The 14,286-nt window shown below is 42.6% G+C and overlaps 1 protein-coding gene across 1 annotated transcript in view; it reads left to right on the top strand.

Annotated features, from left to right (window-relative positions):
* Positions 1–14,286, top strand: part of LOC147684133 (cytochrome P450 2J4-like) — a 79,086-nt gene that overhangs the window by 27,788 nt on the left and 37,012 nt on the right. Inside the window, exon 3 of the mRNA XM_086944522.1 lies at positions 1,143–1,292. Within this exon, the coding sequence (XP_086800648.1) occupies positions 1,143–1,292 (150 nt within the window). The remainder of the gene's footprint in view (positions 1–1,142; positions 1,293–14,286) is intronic.

Here is a 14,286-nt window from a genome sequence, read left to right as displayed (position 1 = left end):
TAAGAGGATGCAAGAACAAGGGGATGCAAGTATTGGAATATGTGATCTGCACAACCTTTTCTAGGTGCAACTCAATAAGCCATTCATTCAGCTTTTCAGAGTATTACACAGCAGGGGTCAGAGAGCATGAGGTGCTATTCATTGGGTTATGAAAGGATGGGATATGAGATTTGTAGACATTAATGACAACTGTATTGACTTACTGAGTGGATATAAACAGATCTCTTAGTGGGATTGTGAGACTTCCTCTTCACCTATTCCTACTCATGGAGCAAAGCTTTGTGAATTGGATATACATTGAGTAAGTGGATGGATGGATGGACTGACAGACAAACTGATGGCGTGTGGAGCAGTATTAGCAAACAATGAAGAACTAGGGCTTTCAGGGTTGGCAGCCAGTGAAGGCTGTGCATTAGTTAGACAATACAGTGCTGCTGCCACAGGGCCAGTGTGTGAATAGTGACCTGGTTGTCAGGAAGCCTTTTCAGCAGCCTTTTCTCTCCAGCGGGATACAGATCTGTGCTTTCTCTGTCAAAGCCCATGCTGTGTCAGCTACTGACAGTGGTCACAGTGGTGTCATCCTGCTAACCCACCTCTGAACACTGGTATGTTATGCAAAATTGTAGAGTGCACTATCGCCTGAGTGGGTATCCTGGCACTGAGCTTGCTTTCAAAAGAGAGTGGCCCTATGCAGTGGTTCGAGCATACATGTGCAACAATCTGAATCTAAGAGATAGCATTCTATACATTAAACAAAAACAGAATGAATCCACTGTGTGTCCTGTGCTGAAGATATAGGGCTCCTGGAAGTGCAAGGGAAGAAGAAAACTGTAGATCCCACAGCGACTCTATCTTCACATTCTATTATCTCCAATTAGTAAAGACAGCAACTAGAGCTAAATGAGATGGAGAGAGAGTGAGAGAGAGAGAGAGAGAGAGAGAATGATTTTGACAACTCAAAAATTAAAGTCTTTGACAAACCAGTCACTCTTGCAGCCTTTTGCATATAGCACCTCTACTTGTACATATATTACATTAGCAGACAGGACCAAAGCTTTCTTTAGCCAAACATAAAAATAAAATGCGTATGTTATGTTGAAGGGACAATTAACTAATGACCTAACACACAATTGATTACTTAGGAGTTCTGTTTGCCTCTGGACACAACTGGAAGCAGCAGAGACGCTTTGGTATGACGTCTCTGAGGAATCTCGGGGTTGGCAAGAAGAGTGTAGAAGTGCGGATCCAGGAGGAGGCTCAGAGCATGGTGGAGTTCTTTGCGATGATGAAAGGTAAATAATCTCAGGCCCAGGTGCCACTTCTGTAATGAAAAAACATCTGATCCCCATTCTATTTCATCTGACGTAATATGAATTTATTTATTTGCGTTGTTTCATTTAGCACAGGACAGACTCAAAGGGATATCTATGGGCTTTACATAGAAAAGTTACTACTGCATGCAAGTAGCTTGCAAAACAACTGGTGTATGGGTTGGTATAGACATAAAAGTTTTGTAGTTACATACATATAAAGCAGCCATCATCACACATTAACAGATCACACATTAACAGATTCAACAGAAAGTTTAGCATTAGTTGTGAGGATAAGTGGAGATTAACATACTAAAGGCAAGAACTAAAGAAAAGCAAAAGCGAATGGGCACCATCCATCTTTCAACATGGTTGCCATACTCAAAGATAGAGTGAACAAGGATAGCCTTACTATTATCAGACTAGTTTACATCTATGTTGAAATAAGTCACAAAGTGGTGGTCACAAAGCATCATGGTGGCCACCTCCAACCTCAAACCCCATCGCCAGAAAGGAGGCGGTCATACTACTGGCTGGTCACCAGGATGTGATCTCCTGTTCCTTGCCTTGACTTCTGGTCTCACTGGACACTCACAACATGACATCACTGTATGGATATTTAACCAGTATCCACATCAGATGGTAGAAGTTCTGGCACCAGTTGAAAATCAGCCAAAGATTCCCCTCTTCCTACGATGGAGGCGGAATCTATGGTGGTGAAGCTTGCACTGGCAGAACTATTAACTCAATTCACGGCAGCTTTCCCACCATCAGAGTGGCACAGAATTTCTTCCAGCAACATTCTAAATCAACACGGCATTGATAAGTTAGGTGGGCCCGACTTCAGCCTTCGTCATTCTGTGCTTTACAACATTCGCACAATTGTGTTGGTAATAATATTTTTGGGGATACCCTTTTTGGGATACCCTTATCTTGAGTATGAATATTCTGCAGAATGTATCGTGAGAAGATATCTAGTTATTCCCACTAACAACAGATTGTACTACTTAAGACGACTGTGACTTTAACTGATGTTTTCTTTGTAACATGTTGTGCAAGCCCAGGTCAATTGAGTTATTAGCACTGAAAATGGAACTGCAGTTGTGAAAGATATGTCGATTTCTTCTTTGTCAAAATTATTCTTTATGAGCCGGATTTGTGCATATTCATGGATAAAAAGAACTTTTTACAAAAATAGGATCACAGTTGTGTTGTTTCCAGCTCTTGGAAAACAAATGCTGGATTGATAGTCCAAGATATGCCTTGTGAGAGGTTTTAGTTAGGGGTGTCATTTGCTTTTGCGAATTCAAATAAATGCCGCAAAAAATACATAAAATTATGCATTTAGCTCTATATTTTAGCACTAAATTAGTGCATATCTTCTGGACAGACAAGACAACATCTGCATAATCTGAATGCTATATATGTGGAGATCTTTACATGTAGATTTTCCTTTGTCAATCAGGTACCTACCAAGTGTCCTGCATTTTCAGTAGAACTGTATCCGTCACGCCTTGATAGCCTATGATTAGCCAACTACTTAACCTGTCTCATCAACGCTATTGCCTGCCTGTCTCATGATGAACATTTCACTCACCAGGATGGTATTTTGGAGCTGTCATGGGTTTCAACTGATAACCATACTTTCCCTAGGGACCCTTATGTCAGTGACCTTACTTGGCCATCTCTACCACCCTACAAAAATCTGCCAAAAATGGGTGGCTCACAGATGGGCGCTATGTGTCCCGTGGCACAAACTTTTTTCTGCACATCCACATGTCTTCTAGATATGAAAGTAGATATGTATCATCCTTTTTTAAAAAAAAAAAAAATTTTATTGACAACACGACAGTGGAAGCAAAAAACAAATACGGAACATACTTCCTGTGGGAAGAAAACATTAACAATATTATGGTAGAATTAATCAGTAAGTAAATAATCAATCCAATAAAAAAAGGGGAGAAGAAAAGCAAGCAGAATAACTGGGGAGCAGAAATAATAGTCCATATAAGAAAATATCAATGGAATAAATTTGGTTTTACATTTTACATGAAGTTTCCCCATATTTTTTCAAATTTCCTTAATGACTGTACCCCCCTGAATTTAGTCAGGGCGGCCTCCATGGAGTGTATTTCATTGACCAACGACCACCATTCCAAGATGTGAGGGGGTTTAGGGGAAAACCATGCATGAGCAATAGTTAATTTTGCGCAAGACATTAGTATAGTAACTAGATTCTGCTGAGGAAAAGAATAAGAATGAATATCTAATAATATCAATGGAGCCGATAATGCAGGTGGCTTACTCAGTTTCATTTTCAAAACCTTATCTAATGTTGACCAAAACTCTTTTAACAAAGGGCAAGAAAAAAACATATGTTCTAAATCAGCACTATCGCACTTGGGGCATTTGGTACGATCGCTATAGGCAACATTAGTAGTCCATTTGGAAATTACTTCGGGAGTGTAATAGAGCAAGCAGGTGGTTTTAAACTGTTGCAACCTTAAGCTTGACGAACTAACAAGGTTGTTCAGGTTAGAAAGAGAGTGAGCAATCTGGTTAGATGTTATATTGCACCCCATCTTCAAGCTCCATTTCTCTGATAATTTAGAACTATCCCCTGTCTTATGGGTGTTTAAACATTTATAGCTTTTGCTTATTAAAGACTTTGTCTTCAATGAGTAGAAACAGTCCCAGATATCAGTATCCGAAGTTTTTGAAATTTTCATCTTTCGTATCAAAAAGTTGTGGATTTGGATATACTGAAACCTCATTAAGTCAGTAAGTTTAAATACATTTTTAAGTGCCCCGAAGTTTAAGAAGCCTTGAGAGCCATAGAGATCCCCCAATGTTGTGATTCCATGAGCAGACCAATTGTTTGCCCTGCCATCATTAAAGATCCCGGGAAGCCCCGGATTTCCCCAAAGTTGCATTCTGGAATGAAAAAATGAAGTGTTACAGAAAGTCATAATATTAGACCAGATTTTAGCAGAATCTCTGGCTGTCTTAAATTTGACCCTTTTGTAGTAGTGTGGATCGTTTAATCTTAACAAAAACATTCTAGAGTCTGAGTGGAGCATAAAAGTATGAAAGAAAAATTGAGTGTCAGAATTCAACAAAGAACGCAAATGGCCTATAAAGATGGACCAATAGTATAATTTAAAATCTGTGAAATTAAGTCCCCCTGCCTCTGCTGTACCCTTTAGTAGCGTCAAAGATCTGCAGACTTTCCTATGTCCCCAAATAAAACTACTGAATAAATCATCTAGCTTCTTAAAAAAGGAATTATTAAGTGTTAAGGGTATAGAACTAAATAAATAAAGGAATTTGGGAAGTACTTTCATTTTGATCAAATTAATTCTGCTTATAATATTTAGGGGGAGTTTATGCCATTTTTTCAGTGACGAGGCTGTAGATTTTAATAGAGCATCGTAGTTTATGGGAATAACATTACTAATTTTAGATGAGATTTTAACCCCCAAATAATTAGCAACCTTACATATTTCGGTGACAGTAACCTGTGGTTTATAATTTACAACTATTTGTGTTTTATTGATGTTTAATTTGTATCCTGAGACACTTACAAATCGGCTGGCCTCTGTAGTGATACCCTCTAGTGCCTGGAAGTCATCCGTGGAATAAATGGCAATATCGTTCGCATACGCAGTGATTTTCAAGGGGTGAGGGCCATGTCTAAACGGTGTAATTCGAGGTTGGAGCTGAAGGGCTGATAAAAAGGGTTCCATTGATAGGGCAAAGAGCAGGGGTGATAATAGGCACCCCTGCCGAGTGCCCCGAGAAATGGAAAAAGTAGGAGAAGTCAGCCCGGCATAACTAATACCCGCCGTGGGTCTATCATATAGTGCTCTTATCCAGTTAACAAAATGACCCCTAAATCCCATAAAAGACAAAACTGACCAGAGATAGTCCCATCCCACTCGGTCGAAGGCCTTCTCGGCGTCAAGTAAAATCATACCGAGTGGGATGGACTCAGTCTCGGCTATATCAAAAGCAGTTATGGTTGTGTTTATATGAACCGTGGTGTCCCCACCTATTACAAATCCATGTTGTTGAGGATTTACTATTTTTGGGATATATGGTGCCAAACGGTTAGCAAAGATTTTGGCAAAAACCTTGGCATCGGTATTAATCAGAGAAATGGGTCTGTAGGACCCACATTCGTCAGCTGGTTTATCATTTTTAAGAAAGAAAACCATTTTCGCAATATTCCAGGAGCTAGGGGCCTTCCCATTTTCCCCTATGGATTGAATAACCTGAGAAAAAAGAGGTATCAATTCTTCAGTACACAATTTATAAAGCCCCGGCTGCTTTCCCCAATGGTAGTGAGGAGATAGCCTGGTCTAATCTCTAAAATAGTAATCTCCTCCGATAATTGATCTAGCCCTGATAAGTTATGTTTCTCTTTGATGTTGCTATCCAGAAAATCTTGGATTTTTCCTACATTAGGTTGATTCTCTGGAGTGTATAAGAGATTATAGAATTCCACCAATTGTGCCAGTATCTGTGCTGGCTGATCATGTATAATATTATTCGAGCCCCTAATGCTTTTGATCATAGTATAAGCCCTATCATCCGCCACTTTATGAGCCAATATTTTCCCTATTTTATCTCCTCCTTCGGAATGAAAAATTCTTAATTTATGCAGCTTAGCACTACTTTTTTCAATGAGAGTTGTTTTCAGATTAGCTTTTAAACGCCCCAATATTAACCCAAGCTTGTCTAGATTGGGAGAACCAGATCGTAGAGCGTCTGCCAAAAGCGATTTTTGTGCCGAAATGTTAGAAATCAGTTTAGTATTGGTTTTGCGGCGATCCAGATTTTGCCTAAGAACAAATTGTTGGGTAAACCCTCTAATGCTGGCCTTGTAGGCATTCCAAACAATTATACATGAAGTTGAGTCAAGATTGAATTGAATAAATTGAGAGGTATGTTGCTTAAGTTGTGTTATATATCCTACATCAGATAATAAATAACGCGGAAATGAAAACATTCTTGGGCCTGCCGGAGCGTGTAGATAATTGAAAGTCAGTAAGATTGGGTTGTGGTCCGAAGTAACCCGAGGGCAGATCTCCATGGAACTTGTAGATAATATATTAGTAGAGGCCCAAGCCATGTCAATACGGGAACATAATTTGTGTGGTGCTGAATAATAAGTATAGCCGGGGATCTTAGGATAAATAGAGCGCCAGATGACCCTGATATTATGTAACTGTCTGATTTTCAAAGTTGCTGCACGTACTTTGCGCATACGCTGAAAGGCGCCCTGTCTGGTGGTGTCTAGCCGGTATTCCATAATACAATTAAAATCCCCCATCAAGATTAATTCCCCTTCCCACCCCAGAACCTCCGTATTTAATTGGTCAAAGACATAGTCTTCATCGCTATTTGACCCATAGATTACACAGAGTACATATTTGTAGTTTCCTATGGATACTTGAGCAATGGACCAACGGCCGTTTTTATCTGAAGTAGTTTTAAGAGTTTCTGTTCTGATTCGTCTATCTTTAAGAATGGCGACTCCTCTATTTGATTCTTTGTGGCATAGAACTGATTATAACATGATATCCAAGTTGGCTAAGTAACTTCCTATCCTTAAAGGCAATATGTGTCTCGGATAAAAAAATAAAATGTGGGTCATATAATCTAAGCTCCTCCGAGACAAGTCGTCTTTTGTTCTTACTGTTCAACCCTGCAACATTCCAAGCCAGGCATTTTAATTTATACATCTCAAAACATAGGTTGAATTTATTCTAACATTCTGCCCGTTGCATAAACATATATGTCTCCTTCCCAACATATTCCATAGTACACCACGTTGTGTTGTTCTTTTTTATAGTTTTACCCCCCCAGAACCCACCCCCCCAAAGGACCAAAACCCCCCCACCCTCCCCCCTATCCTTCTCACCATATGGAGAGGGGACCCCCCTGAACCTGCTGCTGCTGGAGTGGCAGCTAATGAGAGCAGCAGCGTGAGGACTACCTACCGCCTAACTACTTTTCATGAAGATAAACAATAAAAGAGAAAGAAATACACTTATTAGAGAAAGAGAGGGAAAAAAAACGGAGAGAGAGGAATAAGTCATAGAAGAGTCTAGAGCAAACTCCATGAAGTCTAATATAAAGGTCTGTATACTATACTACAAAAATAAAATTGGGCATCTAAAGTGTGCAAGAAGATAAAAGTAGTGTATAATCTTCTCGTAATGAGAATTCAAGATGATATGGAGAAGACTGAATGCACTTGGGCTATGAAATTGGGTAACCCTGATGTCGACCTGGATCTCGCCATATGTCTGAATAAAAAGTTATTCCGGGCCTCTAACCTGCGGGCCCAGCACTACAAAACGGTGTTTAACCTCTATCATACGCCAGCCAAACTATATGCTTGGGGGTTAGGGATGATTACAGGTGCCCCAGATGCAATGTCGGTCAAGCTGATCTACTGCATATGTTTTTCCATTGTAGTATGCTAGGTCCAATTAGGGATGAGATAGAGACATTTTGGGAGGGGCTGCTAGGCTATAAGATCGACCTATCCCCTACCCTGATGCCATTGGGTACTGACTCTAAGCTAAATCTGGGGAAGGATGAGGAAGCTTTGGTTTTTATGTCAGTTACGGTACTCCGGATCCTAATATCGGTGGGGTGGAAAGACGCTACTGCTCCCTCCTTCCAAATGTGGCTCTCCAGACCACTGGGCATACATAATATAGAGACCAGCCTCTAAGAATTTAAGGGGGCAAAAAAACGGAATATTGGAAGACGCTTATGGGCTCCTATCACAAAGTGGAGGGAGGCAAGATTGTGATCTAGGATGTAGTACACCATGTCTATATTTGTATGTCCAGCTGGGATGGTCTCCGCTAAAAACTGCTTTTATCATCAATGTCTTTTTATCATTAACTGTGTATTTATTCTTGGTTTGGTAGTGATAAATTTGCCTATGTTTGTACAGTTCTAATGCTGAGCCGAAGCTCTGTCTATTGTATGTTTGCTAAATTAATTGTTATGTCTTTTTTATATGCACCAGAAAATCCCAATAAAAAATAAAAAAAAGAAAAGAAAAAAAGAAAATCGGGCATTAACCCAATTTAGATAACAGAATCTCTGCTTCCTTCTCATCCGTGAAAAAATAAGTATGGCCTCCCTTAATAACCTTGAAGCGGGCCGGCTCTTGTAAGAACACTTGCGCCCCTTTCAATTTAAAAGGATCTATAAGTTTCCTTAGCTTCCACCTCCTATCCATAGTAGTTTTACTCAAATCTGACCGTACGAAAAGGGACAAGTTCTCGATAGTGACTGGAGAGTTGGGGCGTGCCTTCAGAGAGACTGCTTGCCTCAAAAGAAAATTGCCAAAATAAATAAGAAAGGGCCTAGGGAATTTACTTTCTTTATTCCTTTGGACTTAAGGGAGGCGATGAGCTCTTTGGACCTGAGAGCCCCAATCCCAGTCCGCTAAATCAGGGAAAGCCTTAGATAATAACGCAACAAGATACGCCCTCGAATCTGACCCTTCAACCCCTTCTGGTATACCAAAAAGTTGCAAGTTCGACCGCCGTTGGCGATTTTCTAGGTCTTCCACTTTCAACTGTAAATATGTAATCTGAGCATCATGTGGACTCAGGGAAGACTCAGTGTGAGCACAGTCCTCCTCAATGTGTACCACTCTCTGTTGTAACTCCTCGATGTCCTGTAACAACCTCCCTAATTTGGAAGTCACCTCTGATAATTAATTCTGTAATTTATTATTGTCCTCCCGCAACTGTAGAAAATGTTCTTGAGCTTCCAAATTATGATTTGTTAAGGTTTGCAAGATTATATCAAGGGGAGAGATAGCAGATTCAGGTTCTCCAAAGATGGATGACAGTGGGGTTGTATTATCTGCATCGGAGATTGAATCAGTTTGTTGAGGTTTAGATAGGGGGGGTAGACCCTGGAAATATGAGGCTACTATAGGAGAAGGAGTAATATGGCTTGGTAAGGATCCTATGGTAGTGGTAAGAGGGTGGCTAGGAGCCAGTTTGGCGTCGAAGAGGGAGACGTGTAGTGCGGCTACCGAAGCTGGCGGGGCACTGGCTGGCGGGGCACTGATGTTTGTTGGAGAAGGATTTGTGTTTCCATTCTCACTGTCGGTAACTATAGGTGAGGGACCCCTTGATGCCACAGGATGCCTTTTCGGAGACTCAGGAATCAGTGGGCTTGTTCCAGACAGCTGCAAAGTCATATTTTTGACAAGCCCTTAAGCCTGTATCCATTTTCTAAGAGGGCTTTTTTCAGTAAGAAAAGTCTTTTTCAAAATAGGGGCAGTAATGATGATCGGTGGACCCTCAGATGAAGGTGTTCTCCCTTTCTTGTTCTTTGATTTGGCCTTGGTTTTAGCTTTTTCCCTTTGGCCAGTCAAAAATGTGATGGTATCTCGGGAGAAGCCGGCTTTAGAATTAGCAGGTTCACCATCCTCAGCTTCATCATCCACCTCCTCGTAGTCCTCATTTGAGCCCGCTCCTTCGCCGTCCTCGCCATCCTCGGCCCCCACACCAAGGAGGGGAGAGGGAAAGATATCTCTGATGGCCTGTATGTTTTTTGTATTTACCAACCCAGGACTCGTTTCCTCTTCCTCTTCCAGGGAGACCACCAAAACAATATCTCCCTCCCCCTCTCCCTCTGCCTTGTGACAGGCGCCGGGAGTCTTATGCCCAACTGATGAAACCTCCTGTGGGCCCCCAATTGAGACAGATGAGACAGTAGAATTCAGATCCTTTTCCAACAATTGCACCGTAGGAGGTCCAGCCTTTAAAGTGGAGGGGGAAGCAGTGCCAGATATCGCCTGCTCCGAGGGAGGGTTAAATTTGTTACAGCCAGTGCTTAAATTGTTACTATCACTGTCTTCGCTGTTAGGCAACAAAGTGTCCGCTATAACAAAAACCGGTGGGCGTAGAAGTTGCTTACCGGTTCCTGCTGTCTCCACGGGCAGATTCGTTGTATCCATCGTAACACGCAGCTGCTTTAGCGGTGCGGGTGGCTCTCTGGGGTTTTTTGGAGCCATTCTCTCCTTCCTGAGATCCTGAGCTGGGGAGAGCCGCCCTCGCTGTAATGACAGACCTAACCAGCTGAGCGCTGAGCCGGGAACCAGCCGCGGGATCGTATGCCTGACAGACTGCAGGGAGCTGCTAGCGAGACACAGCATTCGTCGCTTCCACCCCTCTATGATAGCCCAGAGTAAAAAATGAGAGGAAGTTGCCCCATAGCTTCAGCAGACCACTTCGCATACCACTTCGAAACAAGCCAGATACAGAGACAGGCCCACTGACCCCCGTCCGGATCGGGTGTAAGGTCAATACTTCAGTTAGAGAATAAAGTCAAAGCTTGTTTTCCCAGATTGCCGGCTCTCAGGAAACAAACATTTTTCCGTTACTTTTCACCATAGAATTGGCTAAGACGGTAGGAGCCTCAGAGTGAGCTGCTGCTCTACGGCGTCCTCACTCCGCCATCTTGGACGCCCTCCCCGATATGTATCATCCTAATCCAAGGCTCTAATATCAATTTAGCAAAGATGGCCAATTTCTACCCCACTCGTAGAAAAGCGGTATATGGCAACTCCACTGACCCCTACTCAACCACTACTTCTCTGCTGGGCTTAACCAGTACTCCCCCCTTATCAGTTGTGAGTACCCTACTCTTCCTTAACCCCACATCTTCATTAGCTGATCCCAGAGCCACCTTGTCCCCTGTGGAATTATGTCAACGCACTAGATCTCCCTCTCAGGTGATTGGCGGATCTATGGGCTCAATCTCCTCACCGTCTGTCAGTCCGACACAGGGTTTCTCTCGAGCTGAGAAGTTCCCTCAAGACCTACAATCTCCTAGATTATTAGACGATGCTCCTTCCCCATCCCTATAACTTTGCCACATGCTATGCCAGAATCTGGACAACGATCCTCTACACAGGCCTCAACTGGATTACACAGATGCTCCCCGTCACCGCTAATTTTTCCCTCACACCCTCCATTCCTAGACCAACACTCAGACTTGTCTGCGCTTTCACGAGATATCTTGACAGTTGCACATTCTCACTTCTGAGCTACATGACCTGAAAGCCCTCTCAAATGATCTCCCTCCTCACCTCAGGGATAGTGCATCAGGGATAGTGACCACATGGATCAGCCTATAGCCCCCTCCATCTCGTAATCCATTCCCCTACCCAATTCCTCCGCCAGCCCCAGAGGATGTGAGACACACCCGGTGCCCACTGATCTCCTGGACAGTCACAACTCTTGGGGCCAGATTCACAGAACTAACTTAAGACAAAATCCTAAACTTACTACTTTTGGTAGTCAGAGAAGTTAGGATTTTGTCTTAAGTTTGTCTAAGACAGACTTAAGACAAAATCCTAACTTAAGTCTGTCTTAAGTCTGTCTTAAGACAAACTTAAGACAAAATCCTAACTTCTGTGAATACCAAAAGTAATAAGTTTAGGATTTTGTCTTACGTTAGTTCTGTAAATCGGGCCCTTGCTCTTTGTGGTCCAAATCTAACATGGTCCAGCCAATACAAATACATTCCATCCTTTCTAACCCGAACAGAGAACCTCCTCGCAATCCTAGATGCAGCACTTCCGACAACCTCACCCGTGTGAACATCACCCAGACTCCTTACCCCCCTAATCCACTACGACTTAAATGTGTGCTACTTAATTGCAGATCAGCCAGTAAACACTCCTCCAATATCTGTGACTTCATCCAACACAATGATTTAGACATTATTATTCTCACTTAAACTTGGTTAAATCATGCTTCCACTCCTATCTTACACCTCCTAGTACCTCCCACTCATGCAATATTTGGGCTAGACAGAGCTCTGAAGTTGGGTGGTGGCCTAGCCTGTATTCACAGGAACACACTCTCGATTTTTCACTTGGAGTCCTCTGCGCCTTCCTCCAGTGAATACCTGTGTCTCATCTCAAGTAAGAACCTACCGGTTTGCAAACTTCACACCTTTTACCACCCGGGTGACAATCTCCCCTTCATTGAGCAACAAATGGAAATCCGAACTAGCAATGTCGACTCAGAGGTGGCCCAAATCTTCTTTGGTGATTTCAACCTTCACTGGTCTAACCCCAATTATTCTGGTGTATCTTGCCTTAAATCTTTCTTAACCCCTTCAAAGCTTATGACGGAACGATTCCGTCATCAGCGTCGGTTGGGCAGTGCTGATGACGGAACCGTTCCGTCACGACCACGCCCGTTTTTTTAACCTTCAGGACAGCGCGAAACTTCGCGCCGCTCTGAAGGTGTTAAATGATCAAGATCTGACTCAGCACTGTGACCAACCAACTCATATTAAAGGAGAAACTCTAGACCTCATCATCTCTAAAGGGCAGACCATCACCTTAGTTTCCATTACCCCTTGTGATTGGTCCGACTACCATAGCATCCTCTTTTACATTAACAGGGAGGTGTTGATGAGGAAGGCTCAACCATTGAAATCAAAGATATGGAAATGAGACCTCAGATCAATAAACTCTGACGATCTAGCTGCCCAATGCAAATCTGCCCTCTCCACCCAAGCTGACTTGGTCGAGGTGCAATCACTCACCGACGCCTACAATTCGACAATCACCAACATCATGGAGGACATTGCTCCACTCCAACATAAAAATGCCTCAACAAAAATATCCAAAATGGTATAATGACAACTTAAACAAAGAACGACGCAACCTTAGGGCAGGTGAACGTTCCTGGTAATCCAGTGCCACGGCTGACTACTTCAGACATCAATCGGATCAAACGGCAAACCGCCCCAAGAACCTGTTCGAATTGGTCAAACAAAAATCAGTTGTTGGTCGAAACCACTCTGAACCTGGTGGTAGCCCACCCTCATGCGACAAACTTGCCTCTTTCTTCTTGGAATAATCAAGACTCATCTCTGCTGACCTCGCCTCTAAGAAGGCTCTATTGCCTTCCTCAATTGCCGCCTCCCCCCATGACCCCTTTGAAAAGGGCAAATCGACCACTAAGAACACCAAGAACAATGCGTCATGAGGGGCCTTTACCCCATTTAGTGAAAATGTAATTCACAAGATTCTTCAGAATATCCACACTTCCAACCACTTCAGTGGCCCGCTTCCCCCGGCCATCTTCAAAGAAATCAAGAATGCACTCATCCCCACCTAGACAAGGATAGTAAACGCTTCTCTTTCACAAGGCACAATCTCCAATTGCCTAAAAGCAGCGCAGGTTTCACCTATTCTAAAAATAACTAACGCCGACATATCTGATCTCAATAACTTCTGCCCCATTTGCAACATCCCCACCCTAGCGAAATTTCTAGAAAAATGTGTTCAATCTCAACTTTGTGCTCACATAGAGAATTATTAACTCCTAGACCAGCATCAATCTGGTTTTAGGAAGGGGCACAGCACAGAATCGGCTCTCACTAAGGTTATAGATGACATTTTAAAAATGCTTGACGAAAACAAATCCTGCCTCCTGATTCTCCTTGACTATTCCTCTGCATTCAACACGGTTAATCATGACAACCTCCTATCCATCCTGCAAAACAGAATGGGTTTTGCTGATTAGGTGCTACAATGATTCTCGTCTTTCCTACATCACAGATCACAAAGAGTCAAGGCAAACCCCTCTCTCTCCCAGCCCTCTCCTGTACTCATGGGGGTCCCCCAAGGGTCCTCTCTATATCCTATCCTCTTCAACCTTTTCCTGTAACCTCTTGCTAACTCATTAAACTCCATGAATATTCTCTTCCACATGTATGTGGACGACACGCAACTCTATTTGAAAATCTCATCCCTGGAATACATCATCTCCCTCAATACTACCCTAATTTCTTCTCATAACTGGTTAATGGAGAACCATATCCTGCTTAACACTTCTAAAATGGAATTCCTGCTCATCTCCCCTCCGAACCACATCCCCTAGCTAGACCTATGGCTGAGTCA

This window comes from Lissotriton vulgaris, chromosome 11, assembly GCF_964263255.1.
Source record: "Lissotriton vulgaris chromosome 11, aLisVul1.2, whole genome shotgun sequence".
NCBI lineage: Eukaryota > Metazoa > Chordata > Amphibia > Caudata > Salamandridae > Lissotriton > Lissotriton vulgaris.
This window is presented reverse-complemented; position numbering and strand designations above follow the sequence as displayed.